The following is a 20,925-nucleotide window of genomic DNA, read 5'->3' as shown; positions in this document are numbered from 1 at the left end:
CACCACCGCCCCTTCCTTCCCTGTATACTAAATTCAGAGATTTCAGTAAAAGTAAGAGCCAGGTTTGCTGACTCCCTCTGCAGAAAGCACGGAGGCGCGGGGGAATCAAAGGCTTTTGCAGCAGGCAGGCCTTGTTTTGGCAGAAGATGCAGTCCCCCCTGAGACTGGTTGTCTTTTCCCAAATCACTGGAGAGATTTGTTTCCCATTTGAAGCTGACTGCTGAAATCCCACAGGGCTGGCATTTCAGGGGCCGCAGGAGAAGGAGACCCCTTGACAGCCCAGAAGCCTCAGGCTGCTCTGGAATGGGAAGCTGCCGATGCTGCAGCAGGACCACAGCCTCTTCTACAGCCCAGCAGTGCTTGTGGGGGCACAGAGGGTGGGAGGGGGATGCCAGAGGCTGCTGCCCCCCCCCGCAGTTCCCTGCAGCCCGTACTGAGGCTGCTCTCCCTGAGCAGGAGGAGAGGACCCCTTGATGCCCCCATGCTGCTCCCAGAGAGGTGATGGCTGTGCTGGAGGAGCATTCCAGCAAGCAACCAGAGCTGGCAGTGATGCCCGGGGGTATGTGGGCAGCAGCGTGGCACGGAGTGTAATGGGGTAGGGATGGGTGACACATGCAGACCTCCTCCTCTTCCTCCGTGCCCCTAAGTGCCTGTTCTCAGGTGCTGTCTGCTGCTGCTGAGTCCCCATCTGTCTCAGGGCATCTCCTACCTGACCCCCCAATGTGAAGGACTTTGGAGATCAGAGAAGGAAAGGTCCCTGCCTTATTTCAGGGATAAATTCTTCTAAGGGTCCCGGGGTTTCCTCAAGCAGGAAAGAGGCCACAGGCACTAGGATTATCGATGGAGCCCATCAGCAGCAGGTTCAGCCTAGCACAGGGGTCCGGTGGCACTGGGAACCCAGGTTCCTGTGGTCCAGGTCTTTTGGGGCAGCTGACCTGACCCACCAGATGAAAGGCACCTTCAGGCCAAGTTCCTCTGAAGGGCAAACCATCACCCACCCGGCAGCGAGCCACGATGGAGAGTGAGCAGGGCTGCCGCCATTCCTGCAGCTGCTGGTTTGGTGCCGGGGGGATGGCAGCCAGCGGGGAACCTCTGGAGAACATCTGGGGAAGTGAAGCACCGGGTGGGGCAGAGCCAAGTCCAGCCCGACGGCCACGGTACGGCGGGGAGCTCCTGCCAGCTGCGGGCAGCCTCTCCTCCGCTACGCATCGCGAGTGGGGTGGGTGAGAAGGGGCCGTGACTCCTCCGTGCCCGGAGCGCTTCCCACCCTCTGCCAGGAGCCCTGACCCCTCCGACACCAGCATCCCTGGGGGTGCGTGACACCTGGGGCGTGTGCGAGAGCGGCAGTGCAGCGGGGGCGCAGGGACACTGCCACCTCCCGCGGAGGTCCCGGAGGTGCCACCGCCACGGAGGTGTGCCGGGAGCCCCCAGCTCCCCCCTGCACAAGGGCCGCCAGCCCCGGGGCGCTCCCCCGGCGCCCCCACGACCACCCCATATCCACCCCACATCCACTCCACATCCCGTCCCGAACGCGCCCCGAGACTCGGCTGTCCCGGCACACTCACAGCCCCCTCAAAGCCCCGGCTCTCCCTGGCTCGGACAGCCGGACGGGAGAGCCGGGAACAGCAGGGGCTGGGGCCCGTCCCCGCCGGGCCGGGCGGTGACCCCGCTTCCCTGCCCCGGTGCCGGCGAGCAGCCCCGGCCGGGGGCTGCGGCGGAGGATCCCGCTGAGCGCCCACCGCGGGGCTCGGGGCTGCCAGATCACCGGGGGACGAGAAACCCCGAGCCGCTCTCCCGGAGCCCCGCGTCTTGCGCCGGGCAAGTGCGAGCGGCGGGAGCAGCCCCGGTGCCGCCCTGACCGCCCGCATCCCCGGCCCCTCCTGTGCCCGTGCCCGTGCCCGTGCCCTTGCTCTGCTCTCGTCCCGCGGCTCCGGGAGCCCCGGCGTCGGGCACCGGTGTCCGAGCCCCGCCGTGGCGCGGCCCCGACGGCTGCGGGGGATGGCCGGTCCCCGTGCCGCTCCACCGCCGGCACCGCGGCTCTGGAGACGGCGACGCGCCGCCGGGGCACAGCGCGAACCGAGGTCACGGCGATGGGAGCGCCGGGGTGGGACCGCAGCCCTTACCTGGGCCCGGCGGACCGTGCCGGGAGCCGGTGCCGGTGCCGGTGCCGGCGCCGCGGCTCTCTCGGAGCTGCGGCTGCCACCGCCTCCCGCCGCCGCCTCTGACACTCCGCCAGCCCCAGCAGAGCGGAGCCGCTCCGCCCTCCTCCCGGCCCGGCCCCCGCCCCGGTCCGGCCCGGCCCGGCCCGGTGGGCAGCGGCACCCCCGGGGCCGCCCCGACCGCCCCCCGCTCGGGCCGGCATCGGCTGAGCCCGGCAGGGCACTGCCGGGGCTGGGGCAAAGCCGGGAGCAGGTGGCCGGGTCCAGGCAGGACACGGGCAGGGAAGGCAGGAATAGGCAGGACGTGGACAGAGAAGGTAGAACACAGGCAAGACGCAGCCAGATCCAGGCGAGGGATGGCCAGAATGAGCCAGAGCATCGGCTGGATGCGAGCAGGACACGGCCAGAGAAGGCAGGACACGGCCAGATCCAGGCAGGACACAGGGAAGGCACGGCTAGATGCAAGCAAGGAATGGTCAGGTGCAGGCTGGGCAGAGGCAGGACACATCCAGAGTAGGCAGGACCTGCTCTGCACCCTGGCAGACCTGGCAGGGCACAGCTCAGCACTTGCTCCCCTGGCCCCAGAGCCCCCAGCCTATTCCCAACCCAGTGCGAGGGGATCCCAACCCCAGGCTCCACAGGCACAAACTGGTGCCCCAGGGTTTGTGCCCCCCTTGTCTGGCCTGCTCCCCACTCCCTGAGTCCTTGGGAGGAGTTCAGGCACCCAGCATTACCCCATTACCCACTTGCATTCTGCGCAGTCCAAGCACCAAGCTGGAGAAGGCTTCGGACCATACAAAAACGGAGGCACCGCAGGGTTGTGTTCCAGATCTCCAATTGCCCAAACTCTTCCAAGAGCTGTTCAGCTGCCCAGGATCCTGCAGCGCCCCAGCTCCATCACTCAGAGACAAGAACAGGACAGGGGATTATAAAGGGGACAAGGGTGCTTCTGGGGCACTGTCCCGAGTAACCATCTCACCATCGTGTGACTCAGTTTCCTCCCTGGCAGCTGCTGCGCTTGCAGGCTGCAGGTTAAGGGCACTGCAGAGTCAGACGCACTCTGCTGGACTTCCTTTCCCCCGGCAATCCCGCTTTGGGGAGGGATAACTCGGAACATCCGTGGCAGGGTCCCCTCTGGAGTCCCACAGCAGCAGGTCCCCAGAGCCAGCGGCCCCTCTCCTTTCAGGACTGTTGGCACAGGCAGAGTGGGACACAGGGGACAGGAGGCTGCCTGGGCTGGGGAACCTGGGCACAGCAGGCCGGGGTGGACAGAGCTGAGGAGGACCGGAGGTGTGCTGTGCCAAGGGATGCTGGCACTGCCATGGTCCCGCTTCCCCCCAGCAGATGGGTCCTGGCTCCAGCCTCACCCACACCTCGGCACTGCTGCATCGTCCCGGCTGCTGCTCCGGTGCTGCGATGGCAGGAGAACGATGGCAAAGCCCCCCCGGGGCCCAGCTTCAGTGGGGTGAGGGCACAAACACCGTCAGTATCCACTGCCTGGCTCCAACCCCCCGGGAGCCTCAGCCAAGCATACATATTTCAGGGGGCTTGGCAGTTTTGTAATAACCAGCAACAAAGATAAACACCGGGAAGAGCAATATTTTTCCATGTGGGCTGGAGGAGTTTAATATTTTATCACTCAGAGCACAAAATATTTATGAACAATCTCATGTCAATCACTGGCTGAGGACTAATCATGACCTTTCCGAGCCAGGGAGGACACATTGCCACCATGGAGAGACAGTCAGACCCCTGGCACCCCCTCTCCATGAGCCAGTTTTGGGCTGCCACGTCTGACCACCAGGAAACAATCCCTGGGCTGCTGGAGGCACCAAGGGCACACAGCAGGTGCTCTGCACCTGGCACTGCTCCATGGCACCATGGCCACGATGTCCAGGCTGCTCCCTTGTCCCAAGCTGAGAGACAGGGAACTGGGACCAGCACAGGCAGCCCTCCCTGCCTGCATTCCACAGCAGCAGGACAGACGGATGGGAGGTCAGGCAGTCTGGTGTCCCCGTCACAGGAGGAGGTCCAGCAGCAGTGTTATACCTGGCTTTATACTAGTTTTACTCTCCAGAGGCTCCCAGGAGGAGTGGGGATGCCACCTCCCTCCAGCTCAGCCCAGCTCAGCACGGCAGCTGGGACTCTTCCTTCCCCACTTCCCCCGCAGCTCGCACAAGCTGGGGACAGACCCCGTGCCCTGCTGGGTTGCCCAGGCAGGGAGAAAGCCGGAGCAGCAGTGGTGCAGAGCCCCTGGGCAGCTCCTTGGCTCAGTCGAGGCCCTGGGGGCAGCTCCCATCCACAGCCCACTCGCCACCACGGGGCAGGAGGGCGCAGCTGGCCGAAGGACAAGTCAGCAACGCAGCAGCCACCGGTGAGGAAAAGCATCCACTTTATTACAGACCCCAAAGCGCCCGTGGCAGTGCCAAGAGGACCACGTTTACACAGGATGTTTCCATTGTTCAGCAAGGGGAAGAGAAGAGGGGAACAAACCCAACTGGCCCAGCTCACAGCTCTTTGGTGCTAGAAAACGTGGTGGTGCGGCAGAGAGAAGCTGTGGGCGAGAGGGGCACCAGCAGAGACGAGGGGGGGACATCTCTGACACCCACCACCATCTCCCAGACACCTGCAAGGAATCTGCAACGTGCCTGGACACACACAAATGGCAAAAGCATTTCGCTGTCCCCCCAGCTTGCACCGAACCGTGCACCACCAAGCACCACAGAAATCCCCCCCACCTCCCAGCGCCCCCAAAAACGGTCAAACACCCTTTCTGCAAAGAGGGAGAGCAGGTCCTGGGGGGAATCAGCGACCAAAATCTCTTGGCTGGAGAGGAAGGAGGTGGGAAAGGCAACTGGTTCCCAGTAACTCAGACTCCAGCGGGAGGCGAGGCAGTCAGGTGTCTCTTTACTCCTCTCCCCTCTCGGCAGCGATGGGCTCCTTGGTCCACTTGTCTGCGACCTCCTGGCTGCCCGGGTAGCCTGCATCGGGCAGCAGGCCCGGGGCTCCCTCCCCGTCCCCGGCAACCTCCAGGTCCAGCTCCTCGAAGGAGGAGCCGCTGGCTCCCGACTCGCTGTAGCTGTGCTCGCTGCGGTTGTCCGCCTCCTCCCGGCCGCGGCTGGCTGGGAAGGGCAGCAGGATGGAGGTGGCCACCGAGGTGTCTCTGCTGTCAGTTGTGGCCTCCACGCTGATGGAGCTCGTCTCACTCATGGTGTCGACCCCTGGCACGGAGAGAGAACGGGAAAGAGTGAATGCTGTGGGAAGGAGGCAATGGAGTGCCACAGCCTTCAAAGCCACCCGAAGCCTCTGAGATACTGGCCACAGTGATGACCAGTGGAGACCTCTTGTCACCTCCTACGCCTTTGAGATGTGATCAGAACAAGAATGGGCTGAGCTCAATCTGCTCCCTGAAATCAGGAAGCCCCAAGTCAGCACAACCACCGGCTTCCAGCCATACCCTGACCTCCTGGCCACACCCCGGCCCCACAGCTGCACCCCACGCACACACCAAGGACCTGCCAAGCCCTCCCTTAGGCAGAATGCATGCCCATCTCTGGCACTGAACCAGGAATGAGACAAAGAGCAGGAAGGACACTGTGCTGTGAGGGTGATGTGGAGATGGAGCATTGTTTGAGCACACAAGGGGATGACGGCACAAGTGCAAATCCTCAGATGTTCTGCTGTCAGAAGCAGGTACGTATGGCCAGGCTCATGCCAGGGCATCCTGGTGCCTTCAGCACCTGACAGCCTGCTCCCACTCCCTGCAGAGGATAGGGGGAGCCTTCCCAGCTCATTCTGTGCTTCTCCACACGACCTGGCTGCCAGCCACATCCCATCTCATGACCAGGCCCCCAGGGGCTGCCCCTGACTGCCCAGGTGGACCCCTTGGCCCACCTGCCCTTCCCCAGATCCCTGCCTCATTAGCTTGATCGACAATACAGTTAAGGAGTCGACAAGGAGAGGAACGTGTCAGATTGAGAGCAGCAGCTCGGTGCTGTTGCCAGAGCAACCAGCCAGGAGACAAACCCCTCCTGTTAAACATTAATCATTGTTAATTATGACATCACAGATCCACGTGGTTAATTATGACCTCACAGATCCACATTGTTAATTACAATACGTCAGCAAACACTGGGCAGGCTCTTCCACCATGGCCCTGCCTGCTCCATCTCCTCCCTGTCTGCCTTGTATCAGCGGGAAGTGAGTGCCAGGCTCTGTCATTTCCCAGCACCTCACCTCCATCCACGCTGGACTGAACGCCCCTGCTGAGGATCGTGCCCCACACCAGGAGGGAAACCAGGAGGAGCCCCACACAGCAGCAGCACTCGTGGAGGACCGAGGCTTGCCACCAACAGGACTGGAAAGTGGCAGATGGGAGCCCCTCTGCAGAAATCACCATCCTAGGTAGGAGAGGAGAGCCCTCTTCTCCACATTGTCTCCTGCTGGAGCAGCTCCATCCTCAGCTGCTGGCGTGGGGCTGCCTTGGGCGTCCACAGGCATTTCCAGCCTCCTACAGCTCCTGCAGGCAGGAGGGGCTGGGCTACTTGCTCTCCTCCAGCTGCGTGGCAGCCACCGATCTCCTGAAGGAGACTCACCAAGGAGGGAACTTTCCTTCCAAACATCCTTAAATCCTTTTTCTGTGCTGTTTTTCTTCCCGGCCTGGGCAGCTGCCAGCAGAACTGCTTGTAAATGGCAGTCCTCTGCCTCCTGAGCAGCATCATCCCACGGTCCTGCCGGCTGAGTGACGGCTGTTCCGAGAGGACCGAGCAGTGGCAGCAGGATGAGGGGTAGCCAGAAAAGATCCACAGACACAGTGCACCCACTGCTTCATCCCACCTGGATGGCACATCGGCTTCATCCTGGAAAGGAACCTGAGCCTCCACCCTCTAACCTTGGCAAGCCTTTTGGCAGCTGGCACAAAGGGATCCCTCGGCCCCTCCCCAGGCAATGCCGGGTGACCCCTCAAACAGAAAGGAGGAAAGAACCACTGCCCACTAACGCTGCCTTTGCTGCAGCATCAGGGAGCACCTCGACACGGAAACTACATTTACTCTAAGTTAAAAAGGATGTTCTGCACGCTGCAGCAAGGCGCTCGCTGAAGGGGACAGCACCGCTGAGTGGGCGGCAGAGAGGCAGGAGATGCTGTCCCACCTGACAGGACCTCGGCAGGGCAGTGGGTCAGCAGGGAGCCTCTGGGAAGATAGGACTTGCAGGGGATGAAGGGGAGTGTGCAGACCCTGAGCCTTGAACAGAAATTAGGTTTTTAGCGGCGATCTGAAAAGAAGAAATGATCTGATTTGGTCAAATTGGTGGCCTGAGTTAACATGGACTTGTTCTCACCACTGGCTTCATGACAGCTCATGTCATGTGTGGTCATCTTGCGTCCCTCTAAGACCTGAGGGGACAGGAGTGACACCAACCCCCAAGCAGTGTCCTTCCTGCTCAGCACCCCTCTCCTGGCACCCCAGGGAATGTTTTGGCTCAGAAGCTGTCATGTAACCCCATGACACAAAGCAAAGAAGCTCCTGAGGAGAGGAGCAGCAGCTCAGTAAGAAGAAGACGGTGATGAAGCTGACCTACACACTGCTCCAAGCCACCACTGTGGGAAAGCACTGCTCTCCTCACTCTCATAGTCACCTTCCTATCCCTCGCTCCAAGGGCGACAATAAATCGAGTCCTGTTTCCATTCAGCCAGGCACTTTGTCACTGCTCTGTCACTTCTCATCATGTTTGAGCAGTCTCAGCTGGTAAATGTGCCCATTTCAGTAGCCTTGCTCTCCTCCACACAGGAAAAGGCTGGCTCTGGTATGGCCACTCAGCCTGGCCAGGATAAATGTCTGGGGTGGGCAGGGAAACAGAGCTGCTGCTGCCAGGGACCATGTGGGGTCACTTCTGACAGGGAGATGTGGCAGGAACACCCAGCTGCCCTAACAGGGAGGCCAGGAAGGCAGTGCAAGGGGCTCTGGGAGGGCAACCAAAGCCCTGTGGGAGGACAAGCAGGGATTCAGCTCTTATCTCACAGGCACAGACTTCCAGCAGCTGTTACATCCACTTGTCCATCCTTCACCACACACCATGTTTGGTCCTCCCATGAGGCACTGCCCATTCCTTGCATCCACCTTCCCAAGGCTGGTCCTCACACCAGGAACCAGTCCAACACCCTGATCCAGCATGGCTTTTCCCTCTGGCACATCGTGAGGTAGCAGCCATCCTGTTGAACCTCACCCTTGACCTGCTTCCTCAGGGATAGCATACACATCCCACGGCACTCTCACTCAGCAGGAACGTGGAACCCAGGAGTTTTCATCTGGGAAACAGAGGCACAGCCCGGAGTGGATAGGGTGTTAGGAGAGGGTGTCGAGGAGTCCCCCAAAAACCAGGACCACCTATGAAGAAGGAGTATCAAGCCGCCAACTCCAAGAGACCAGCCAGGGTCTGGCTGCCACACTGCCTTGAGCCTGGTGGGGAGTTGGCTCCCCAGACAGCTCAGCCCTGTGCCATACCAGGTACTGGCATTCCCAAATTCAAAATGAGGGCAGGCTCTCCTGCATTGCCCCTGTGCCACACTGATGCCTGAGCAGTGCTCCACTCCTGGTGCTCCCGGGCCTTTTCCTTCCCCTTATTCCATCAAATATTCATCACCTCTAAATACAGCGTGCTGCCAGGGGGCACAGCTCCTCCATGACTGCTGAAGCTCACACACAAGCACCAGGAGAGGGGCTGGGGCCTTCCCCAGGATATAGAGGCATCAGGAACAGGCAAGGCTCTTCGAAGGATGGAAGCAAGCCAGGACGAGGCAGAACACACCAGGAAAGTCTGGTGTGGCACTGGAGCTCAGCACGTGATGCCATCAGTTGTACCCAAATGCTGTGGGACAGACTCTGCTCCAGGAAAATGAGCTCCTGAGATTCTGGGCAGAGCCACATGCTCGAGAACCATCTGTGTTCATGCCAGCAAGCCCGTGTGGAGAGGCTGCCCTTGTTTGCTTTCACCTTCCACGCGCAGCAGCGGGGTCACACTGCAGCGCGCTGCTGGGATGGCGCCGGGAGTGAGGACACGCTGAGCGCCGCGCTGATTCCAAAGCCCCAGAAAACAATTAAGCACAAAACAACTGATCGTGATTGACACCGGCCCCCTGGAGACCCATCAGCCGCCTTCCTAAAATACTTCCTGTCTTTCTGATGACCCTGACAGCGGCCAAGAAGGGATGGGATTGCTGCAGAGGCAGCCACAGCCCCTGGCCCCTTCCTTGTTGAGTGTGTCCATCCTCAGCAGGGCTGCCAGCACCCTGCTCTGTGCAGAGCTGCAGCAGAAAGCAGAGGCCCTGGGCCATGTCCCACAGCCTTTGTGACCACTGGCTTTGCTCACAGCCACAGGCACCCAGTACCTCACAGGGTGAGCTCAGGAGCAAGGACAGCAGATGACAGCCTAAATGCAGAGATGTGATCCAAGGTCAGGAGGCTCGAGAAAACAAATCCAAGCTTTTCTTACACTTTCAAGTCGCTTGGTGCCGTCTGGCACCAGCCACAATGACAGGTGAGGAGAAATGGCAACACCTTCCACTTGGAACTTTTCAAGTCTTTAATTCAAAGAAAGCATAATCCAGCTGCTGGTGGGGAGTTTCATGAGCTGTGACTGACCAGCGGTGAGTTCACACAGAGTGATACTCAACATAATATCCACTCTGAAATTGCACTCAATGCTCTTATCTCAGTGTTTCGGGAGGGGAAAAGAGGGGGCTTCTTCTGCTGCCAGAAGGACAGACAGCCCAAAACTTCTGTGCACAGAACATCCTCAGCTGCCTTTGGGAGAGAAACGGGGCTCAGCACCTTCCCAGCCTCCATTTATCCTTTGAGGCAACTGGGTATCAAAGCCTTACACCTGGATTTGTGCATCTCAGGCACAGCCAGAGGAGCTGACAGCCACCACCAGGGACCACTGCCTGCCCCCACTGTCACAGGAGCACTGCCTGACCCTCCAGCAGGGCAGGACCACTTGAAACACCCACTCAAAGCTGAGAAGGATCAAGAAATAACCCAAATACAAGTAACTCGGGTTGAGTGGAGATCATGCTGACAGGCAGATGGGGACATTGCTATGCCCACCCTCCAGCTGGCAGAGGAAAGCTTAAAACTGTCACACACATCCTGGGATCTGCTGGATCATCAAGATCTCCTGTCCATCATGCCTGTCGAAGGTGCTGTGACTGACTGGAGCTTGCTTCTAGAGGGAATGCCCAGGGAAGAAGGATAAAAAGGATGAGAAAAGAGGTTTCTCTTTCTCCAACTCAGAGGTGGTTGCACAGATCCCAGCACATAAAACGTCGGGAAGGGAGGACCAGTCACATTCCATAAGGTGTAATCTTCATGGGACCACCAAAGCCCTCAGGCAGGAGCTGCACAGCCACCCATAGGCTTGCCACATCCTCAGCCAGAGCAAGGATGTGACACCCCATCAGATGTGGCTCTGCCACTGTGCCCAGCAGTGACAATTACAGTGCAACATCCAAGCACAACTCTTTAGTCTCGCAGGCAGGGCCAACCTCACAGTTATTATTATTTTAAGTTGGTTTTGTGCAGACTCAGCACTGCATTAGACTGCACTGACAAAAGCTCTGCCTGGAAGGAGAGGGGTAGTGGAGGAGCTGGCCCAGAGCTGCTGCTGGGGAGCCTGGCTCAGAGTGAGAAAGTCCAATGTCATTTGCCTTCTAAAACTGGGAAGACTTTCCCAGCCCTTCCTCCAGCAGGGCAGGGGACTCCCCCACTGTGGGCAGTGGCATCCCAGAGAAAGCCGCCAGACAGCCAGGGCACCGGGCAGTGGCTACTCTGAGCATCCCTGGCTGTGCTGTGGGATCATGCACCCCCTGAGCATGGCAGAAGGGAGTGGGGTGCAGAGGGAGAAGGGGTGCATGCAGGCACCACCCTCAAGCTGCTTTTGCTCCCGTGGATCCTGCCATCCCTCTCCAAACCCGAGGGGTGACCACAGGAAGATGTGAGAGCGAGCGGGCTTTGGGGCACCTCTGGCCAAGCCGGGCTGTGCCCCTGGCAGCCGCCCCAACACAAGGCACACAAAGAGGAGAAGAGCCAAGCGAGCACCGTGCAAACACAGGACCTGGAAGTGCTGGGAAACAGCTCCGATTAGACTGCTCATTGCAACGCTAAATGGACAGAGCTCCCAGAAAGCAATTCCCAGGCTTGCTTTTATGCGATTAAGAATTAAAGCGACCCAAACCTGAAGATGCTCTAAAGCAAACGACCCAACTGCCCGGGAGGAGAGCACAGCCCTCATGGTTTTTTCATGCCCATTACACAAGTGTGGGAGGCCCGTGGGGCAGGAGGAGGCGGTTGCCCTGCCAGCAGCTGGCTCGGATGTGCTGTCCAGTGCCTGGGAATGCTTGGATAGCCAGCTCCTACATCTCACAGGCACGGGAGCATGTGGGCTGCTGAAGGCAACTAGCATTTTGGGTTACTATAGCACTGCTGTTCTGCGCCTACAGCCATTGTGATCCCTTCCTGTATGAATACATCCAGGCTCCAACAAATCCTGCTGAGCAGATGCTCTCAGGCAACTCCACCACCAGCTAGAGCAACCTGGTATTTAAGCTCTTTGCAATCCCAATATGTAACAGATGAAGATGAGATCAAGGAAGATGTATATGACAAAGAGAAAAACAAGCCCAGCTGAAACTAAAAGCTGTGAGATACAGCTCTGCCCTGACAACAGTGGGTCAGTGGCTTAACCCAAAACTGCAAGGTGCTCCCTGAGGCACGGCATCTCAGGAGATGTCATCTGAGATCCTTGGGGATCAGCCTGGGGTGAGGGAAAGAGACTCGGTGGTTGGGTACCAGGTGGGCACGGGTCAGTCCCTCTCTGTCTGCTCAGGCAGCAGGACTGGGGATACCAGGACCCCACCTGTGTGAGGGCTGATGCCGATCGAAGGTGGAGCACAAGCCACAGATACCTGTGATGTCTGTCTGGGCATCCTCGGCCACAGCTGCAGCAGACCTGCTCTTCCTCTCCAGTTCTTTCATTTCAGGCACATAGAAGTCCCCTTGGCGGGCAAGGGGACACACGAAGTAGATGCGGTCCTGCTTGTAGATCTCGATCCGGGGGTGGGCACACAGCTTCCTCTCCTGGAAGACACAAAGCAGTCATGGGCAGGGATGTGCCCTTGCCCCCCACCCCCCAGCAGCCCCCCACCAGACTGATCTGCCAGCCTGGCCAGGTCAGACTGCTCCTCTTTGCCCACAGGCACGGAGGCCTAGTGAGGAGCAGAGGGTGCCATCCCAAAACCACGGCGCTGCTTTCCCTACCGCACCAGCCCCATGTGCCAGGGCAGGCAGATTTGGCCCTGAAAGTAAGCAGCCAGCTGGGCTCCAGAAAGAGATGTGGAAGACCCCCAGCTCAGCCTTGGTTTTGATGTGCTTATTCTGGGCTGGAGCGAGGGGTTTTGTGGAGCCAGGCAGCTGCTTCACACAGACCTGCCAGATCTCTGGTTCCTGCCAGCAGCACAGCCCCACAAACAGCACAGCCCCAGGAGCAGCACAGCCCCACAAACAGCACAGCCCCACGAGCAGCACAGCCCCAGGAGCAGCACAGCCCCACGAGCAGGCGTGGCACTTGTCTGCTAATTAATATAATCCAGAGCCAACAGCTCAAGCAGCTCCTTTCAGAATGGCAAGGGCAGGGGGAGTGGGAGATGAATCCCTGGCATTTCAGACAAGTCCCCTTCCTCCTCTTCCTCCCTCCACCTCCCCCTGGCAGTGCTCCTCATGACCTCAGACCCCCAGCCTGCCAGGGACGCGTGACAGGGGCACGTCCCCTGGGCCGGGCAGCCCATGCTGAGCTGGGGCTGGGGGGACTCTCGGGGTGCTGAGGCCGGGCCGAGGAGCAGCTGGACCCCTCTTGCCACCCCCTCCTCACCCGCCCGCCCGCCAGCTGCTCGCTGGCAGAGGGGGCGGCTGATTACAAGCCGGGTGAGAAGGGAGAGTGTCTCTTCAGTGGGTTTTCTTTCTCTTTCTTTCTCCTTTTCAAACCACTGACAGTTTTTATTTAACCCTGCAACCACCTTGATTATCACCCTCCTCCTCCTCCTGCCTGCCCCAGATATTCTCTTCCTCTGTCTTGCCCTGATTATCCTCTTCTTCTTCCCTGACCCAGTGATTTTCCTCCCTGCTTCAACTATTCTCCTCGGTCATGGCCTGCTGGTGTGGCACATCGGTCCCCATCTCTCTGGGGCTCTCTGTAGCCAGAGGTGGTCCCACACCAGGAATGAGCTCTATGGACACATCAGTCACGACCTTACAAAAGCCTGACTCCCTTCAGCCCTGGGGATGGACCAATGTGATTTAAGAATCATTTATTTCCTGGACTAATGCTGGCACCAGGCAGGATCCACAAGAGACATGAGCCAACACTGACCCTCTCTCTCCCTGGTGCTGGCAGTTGGACCACCTGGAGAGCCACCTCCATGCTGCCAGGATGCTGCACAAGAAATACAGCCAGAAATCCCACATGAGCAGTTTTTGGGTCCATTTTCCTGGGAAAGCCTGCAGGATCTGGCAATGCAGAGGCCCAGTTTACCCAGAAACACCACAGTGGCAGAAACACGACCCCAGCAGGAGTTTCACCTATCCCATCCCAATGCCCTCCAGCCTGAATTTCGGCAGTCCCTCCTCCAGCCGAGGAGGAATCACATTTCCTATCCCAGTGCTGCAGGGACACGCAGGGACGCAGCCTGGCTTCCAGGGCGCTTGGAATTTGGAGTTCCCACTCACGGGCAGGTGAAACACTGAGGCCTGCAGATCAAAACTGTATTAAATAAAAACAAGCCGGGTTGTTTTTAGCAGCAGAGCAGAGGCGGCTCATATCACTCCTGCTTTTTCAGCGACAAGGCAGACAAGAGCCCTACCCGCCGCTCTGCCCCTTGCTCTACCAGCCACAAGCCCACCCGCCAGCCTCCAGCTCAGCTCATTATTTTGGGTTACTGCAACACACACCAGAGATTTGCAGGGTATCTCCAGGATTTGCGGGGCTTTTTGAATAAATCCAGCTGGCCCTCCACCACTTCATGCAGAGAAACACAACTCAAAGGATGTTAGAGCAAAGAGACCTTCATTAACTTCCTGTGAGGTCTCCAACCAGTTGGAATCCTCAGGGCTCCAGTCTGGCCCTCAAGACATCCCAAGCTGACTTTCCAAAGCTCCTCCTAAGGTTCCAAAAGAGTGGATCTGGGGCATATCATCTCCCTACAATCTACACTAGGCTGCCACAACTTCCAATTACACAGATATAGAAGTGTCACCCCCAAAACACAAACAGCACCCCCTCTGCCCATACAAAATGTGGGAATCTTGGTTTTTTAAGGAATAAAAATGCACACCTGAATGAAGAGCAGGACTAGCTCTTGAACCAAATGCTGCTTCACACTCAGGACTGTCCTATAAGAGAGACAAGGATGTTCCACCCTGCCAGGAGCAGCTCTGTGTCCCTGAAGCCAGAAGAGCCCAGGTGTCCAGCAGCCGAAGCCCATGGCTGGGGACCAGGTTGGTGAGACCACGCTGAAGTGGCTGAACACTCACTGTCCATACCCATGCCTGTCTCATTAAGGACAGCTAAAACACTTGCTTTCTTCCCAATTCATCCAGGGTTTTTCCCAAAATGAAATGGAGGGGGGTGCCTGGGGGTGCTAATTTATGTCTGTACAAATTAAGCTGGAAGCCAGGCTAGTGAACTGGCCTCTGCTTCCACGCTTCTTCCCAGAGAAACCCAGCCTCTGGCAGGGCTGCTGCAGAGCTCAGCACTGGCAGTGGGGCTCAGGAGAGGACAATGTCCCCAAGAAGCAGCAGGGAGGTTGCAGCTGGGAATGCTGTCCTGTCCAGCCTGGGATAAAGGGATGAGGCTGCATAAAGACCTGAAAAATGGGCAGAGGCAATGAGGTGGGGAGCCATGACAACAGAAATGGATAAGGGGATCATCTAAAGGGGGTGGGAGATCAGCCTTGTGATCATTCCAAAGGAGCTTAGGAAGCAGGCAGAGGCCAGGCAAGAATAGTGCAGCCAAGTGCAAAAGAGGCTGGTGACACAGTGAGTATGGGTGACACAGTGAGTATGGGATTATTCCTGTGGAGAGAAACACTGCAATGAAAAGAAACAACCCAGAGAGACTGGAGAGCAGAGCCCAAAGGCAAAGGTGTGGGAAGAGAGCGAATTAGCAAAGGCTCAACAACATGGCAAAACAACAGAACGACTCAACAGGCAGCGTTGCACTGCTATTGAGAAGGGAGCCCCTGGTTGGCTGTGCCACCAAGCCAACAGATGGAGCAGCAAGGGGAACGTGGAGTTTGCAAAGCTGAGCCCTCCAGTCAGATCCAATGCACTAACACACGGGTGGAGGAGCTCAGCGAGAGGTGAACAGTGGGACACTGTCAGTGTCAGGCTGCTGGCTGTGACAACGGGACCAGTAAGTGGGGCAGGGAAGAGGACTTGTCCCTTTCCAAGGTCGTGCAGTGCCACCTCCCTCCTCAGCCTCTGCCAGGAGCTCTCCCTTCCTACGGCCAGCAAAGACGGAGGCAGCAGCGCAGCGTTCAGGGCTCATTTCTACTCAGGACCCCCTCTGGGCACCTGAAACAGGGGATTCATTGCACACAGCCCATCTACACACACGCACTAATCCAGAGTCTACAAGTGCAGTTCTGACAGAACAGCAGCTCCAGCATGCTCCTGCCACGTCAGACCCACTGCTTCCTGTGAAGCCAACTCCTTCTCAGCCCATCTGAGGAAGGTGGTGGGATGCTTCTCACCACCTTCTCAGGAGCAAGGCGTTATGTAAGGGAAGCCTCTTGCATTCCTCTTTCCCAGATGGAACAGCACCTTGCCCAATCTTTAACCTCAGGTTCCATATTGCCTACCACCACGTACTGACTGTAGGATTTTCTCCAGGTCACTCTCATCCCACTAGGAATGGAGCATCCCCATGCCTCATGCATCAGAAAGGACAACAGGATTACGCAATGACTAACATTTTGGGAGAGCTTCCCCGGCAGCAGGAGGTGCCAGCTATCTGTCAGCACAAATCTTCCTCCCCCTACTTGTCCATAGGGTCACAGTGTCTGCCCACGATATGGCTTGGGCACAGCCTCCCAGGAGGAAGGTGCCCCCACTCTCCTGGGTGAGTCCAAGAGTAGTCCTAGGGTTACAGAGGACATGACAAGGTGTCTGAAACATGACCTGCAGTCATTAAAATCCCAGTGGAATTGTGCAAAGGTGGAAGGAGGTGGCGGGATGCTCATGTCACACCATGGCCCTCAGCACCTGCTGGGTAGCAGAAAATGAGCTGGGGCACTGCAGGGACTGTCTTTGTCACTCTGTCCAGTTCATCTGCTCAGGAATTCAAATGTCACCAACTGGATCTGCTTTGTCTCCCATTGCTGTAAAAATTCATCTTGTTAGGAGACCACAAACAAGCCTTGTGGATGCTCTCTGGATCCTCACCATGCACTGGCATGCTGGCAGTCAGTCTCCAGCTGAACCCAGAACACTTCTAGTGTTTCCAGGAAGGCACTGGGGAGGCAGCTGCTGTCCTCACCCCACAAGCTCCCTGTCACCCATGACTCTTTACTGTGACCTCCTGGAATGGTCTACAAGGTGATGGCTAAGTCACACCAGCCCGCTGAGTCCGTCTCAGGACTGATGCTGTAGGAGCCGTTGAGGAGAGGTTCTTCATGCCACCACCAAGCTTTCTGCTGGAGCAGAGCTGGAGGCTGAGCTGTTCATGCTGCCCAGCAGCTCCCGGCTCCACTGCAGAGATGTCCACTTCACGCTCCAAGCCACCTGCGTGCCACAGGAACACAGCCATTGCTTGTGCCTGTCATCCATCCCTGCCAGAGCACCTTCTGCCTCCAACACATGAAAAACACACCTGTTAAACCCCAGCCAGGGCTGGAAAAAACACGGGGAGCAAGCAACTGGTCACCCAGCAGTGCAAACCCTCTTCTCCCTTAGGGGAAACTGAGTTGCCCTCCTGGTCACCAGCCAGGGATGAACCCTCCAGGGATCTGCCACTGGGCACTGCTGAAAATCTGGGACAGACTGGAACCTGCCCAGAGCCTTTTGCAAAGCCAACAGTGCAGGGTCCAGCCCAAGCATCGACTGCTCTCTGCACAGTGCCAATCGAGAGAACAACTACCCAGAGGGGCCAATGGACATGTGGCCCAAATCTGGCCAGGAGGGCCCAGACTCAAGGAGAAGCTGTGGGTTGTTAACAGGGATTGTCTCAACATCAGTTTGGCACAGTGTGCCTGGAGCTGCTGCTCACCCTTGCTCTTATTGTGACAGGATGTGCTGCTGCCAGTTGCAGGGAAGCAGAAGGGCACATGGAGCTGGTTCCATCCATGTCCTGCTTTGACACTGGAGCAACACCAGCCAGCTAACACACAGGGGGCTTGTGACCATCGCTGGGGATTGCTGCCTGTTGGGGGGGCTCACCAGCATCCCCCTAGCCAGCCAGGGCACCACCACAGCCTCACTGCCACAAGCCTCCTCTTGCCTCTTCCACCGGCGCCGGGGCTGTTCTGGTAGTGCCAGCAAGACAGCTGGCACCTGGGAGGGTGTGGGGAGACCCCCAGGTGACCCACCAACCCTGTCCTCATATGCCAGCAACTCCTGCCTGCCCAGACAACACAACTCCCTCACACCTTCCTTCCAGCTGGAGGCATCCATTCTCTCCATTCTCAAAGATGGGGTCAGACGCTTCAGTCCCAAGGATTTTAAAGGAACAACAAAACTGCGTGGAGCTGAACAGCCCTAAATCAGTTGCTAAAATTAAAAGCTGAAACTGAGCCACCAGCTAGGACTGGGGGGAGTGAGCTGTGTGCCACATCCTCCTCGCTTCCTCACACACTCCATGCTCGGTGTGTCATCCCCGCTTATCTTAGAACACGGGTGCTAGGTAGTCCTGAGAAGATTTGCAATTCATTTGCACAGCACTCAGCGCCCTTTGGTGTTCTCCCAGTTTAGCCAGGAGACAGACTCCTTGCTGGGCTATTCCTCTGCCCCAGGCCCAGACTGGGAATGTCCCTGTTTCCATGCCTCTTTGCTCAGACAGCAGCTTGAGGTTAGACACCGCTTCAAGTCACCCACCTGAGCTGATGAAAGCAAGAAAATAGAGGCACCCCTTCCTCCTGGGGCCAAGCATTTTCTGGGCTGCACTACAAGTGGTGTGGACAGCAGCCTGAGGGGGATGTTTCCCCTCAGTTCTGCTCTCGTAAGACCCCACCTGGAATATTGCCTCCAGCTCTGGGGTCCCCAGCATGAGACAGTCATGGACATGCCAGGGCAGGTCCAGAGGAGGCCACAGAAGCAGTCCAAGGGCTAGAACAACTCTGCTATGGAGACAGGCTGAGACAGTTATGGTTGTTCAGCCTGGAGAGGAGCCTTTGAGGAGCCCTAAAGTGTGCTTGTAAGAGATGGAGATTTTTCACCAGGGCCTGTGGTGACAGGGCAAGGGGCAGTGGTTTAAAAGTGAAAGCTAGCAGGTTAGACTGGACATAAAATGCCTTGTGCTGAAGGTTGTAGGCACTGGAACAGGTTGCCCAGAGAAGCTGTGGATGTCCCATCCCTGGACATAGCCAGGTGTTCAAAGTCAGGCTGGATGGAGCTTTATGCAACCTGCTCTAGTAAAAGATGTCCCTGCCCACGGCAGGCAGGCTGGACCGGATGACCTTTAAATGTCCCTTCCAAACCTAACCCTGATTCTGGTCCTCTCTGCTGAGCCACACCTAACAATGGGAGACAGGGATGAAGCCTGGGTGCCCGGGGCTGTTCAGTGAGGGGCAGAAGTCAGCCAGAGGCTGGGGAAGAGCCATCGGCCCAAGAGACGGCTGGGCTGAAGGGAAGGCAAATTGCTGGAGGGAGAGGCAGGCAGGCATGCTTTACACCAGTAATACCTCGAGCATCAAGGAAACCCCAACATCTCAGCTTGCAGCTCCAGCAGTGTGCACATGGAGCCGGGCAGGCCCTGCCTCCCAGGGCGACGGCACCCGGAGCCAGCTCCAGCACACAGCACAGCCGCCAGCACCAGGCTGCCAAGGGCTGGGGAACAGCTGCTGCTTCCCAGCCTGAGAAACTCACATTTCAGAGGTGGTGAGACTGCTCCCATGCACGTGCACTCTACTTTCAAATCCTCTGGGCTGTGAGGTGTTTCAGAAACAGAAGGTGATATTATTGCAATCAATAGAAGGCTGTTTCCATCAGCCAGCAGGAAAAACGAGCGGCACCGCCAGCACTACGGCAGTGGAAAACAGTCTCACCAAAGGATAACAAATCCTCCAGGTAGCAGAATACAGAGCCTAGCAATTAGCACCTCCCACGCCACCAGCATCCTTGCCTGCCCTCACACATCCCCCTCCCGACGGCAGGCCCCATCCTGCCTGCAACCAGGACACACCACCCTCCTGATGTGGCAGTGCCACGGCTCCAGGACAGGCAGGAGAAAACCAGCCCCCGAGATCCTCTCCGCACCAGTGAGAGGGAGTGGGAGCGTGTTTGGACCGTGGGAGCCGTGAAACACAGGGCTTGATAGCTTGGGAGAGTTTTTCATTTTCACCTCAGTGAAGGCAGCCCGCCATGCAATTTACACCTTGCCCGCCCGCGCTTCCCGGGGCCAAATCACCCAGCTGCTCCCATGGCTCCTCTGGGGCGGGAGCTGCAGAGCGGCAGCTGCCAGGCACGGACAAACTGAGAGGCAAAGGAACGAGCCCGGGGGAGCTGGTGGGTTCAGGAGATCCCAGTGCCCTGAGAGCACTGGCAGGGACCAGGCACAGGTTCCCAGGTCATGGCTGCCAGCTGCTGTCAGAGTCGTGAAAGCTTTCCTCCTCCCTGGGATGGAGATGCCATTCTGTCCTCCAGCAAAAGGGAATAAGCTCCAGCCCTGCCTTGCTTAGAGGCCCTGACACACTCTGGCTCTTTTCCTCTTCCAGCACCCACTTGAGCTGCAAGAGAAATCCTGCAGCACATGAAGGAGCATCCATCATCTTCAGAGATGATCCAGGTAGCAAGTCCCAGCAAGATAAAACCTCTCAGCAAGTAACCACGGGCAGTCAGAGCCCCCAGCGTGGGGGTAGGACAAGCCTTGGACAAAAGTGCCAGCCCAGACACGTTCAGGTACATTAGTCAGAGTGCTTCCAGGGATGTATCGTACTGCCCCCAACTACGGGAATGTCACCTGCAGAATAAAGAGCAGATGGTGCCAACAACCAATATGGTTATTTGGTAGTAATTAGTCCTGGAGCAGAGAGTTGCAGAAGTAAAGGAAACTTTTGTACTAAAAAAGTTTAATTTGCCTAAAGACTCGGTGCTTTCCGCTTTCCCAAGTTCTGCCTTGCCCCTGTATCCACCATGGATAAAATGCCAGCTGGGGGGATGGTACTCACCAGCTTCCCAGAGCTCCATATTTTCTGACACTCTTCCTCCTATCTGACCCCACCACATCCCATTTTCTTCTCCTCCCTCCCCATCACAACCACACACGAGGTCTCTGAAGGGGACTTTGGTTTTAAGCATTCTGGCAGCTCAAACACTGGATTTCCATCATACGACAAGGAATGTGTGCAAGCGCACATAATCTCGTCTCTCCTGAGGAACAAGTCCTGGGTTCCTGTCCCATCACTATGGGAGCACATGGGTCAAGAGCTGCACATGAAAGGAGGCAGACAAGACTGTGGGAGGGGAGGACCACCGCTGGAGAGGGCTCTTCTGCTTCAGGGAGC

General features: G+C 57.8%; 1 protein-coding gene across 3 annotated transcripts in view; it reads right to left on the bottom strand.

The window, feature by feature from the left end:
- Positions 1-4,534: 4,534 nt before the first annotated feature.
- The window catches only part of TEX264 (testis expressed 264, ER-phagy receptor), a 52,466-nt gene continuing 36,075 nt past the window's right edge, over positions 4,535-20,925 (bottom strand). For all 3 annotated transcript variants that reach the window (XM_040076654.2, XM_040076652.2, XM_040076653.2), the window contains 2 exons: positions 12,121-12,292; positions 4,535-5,380 (listed from right to left, as the gene is read on the bottom strand). In XM_040076654.2, coding sequence (XP_039932588.1) covers positions 5,067-5,380; positions 12,121-12,292 — 486 coding nt within the window. In that variant the 3' untranslated portion in view covers positions 4,535-5,066. The remainder of the gene's footprint in view (positions 5,381-12,120; positions 12,293-20,925) is intronic.

The sequence above is a fragment of the Hirundo rustica genome, chromosome 12 (genome assembly GCF_015227805.2).
Source record: "Hirundo rustica isolate bHirRus1 chromosome 12, bHirRus1.pri.v3, whole genome shotgun sequence".
Classification (NCBI taxonomy): Eukaryota; Metazoa; Chordata; class Aves; order Passeriformes; family Hirundinidae; genus Hirundo; species Hirundo rustica.
The sequence above is the reverse complement of the archived record's forward strand: the minus strand, read 5'-3'. Positions and strand labels throughout refer to the sequence as shown.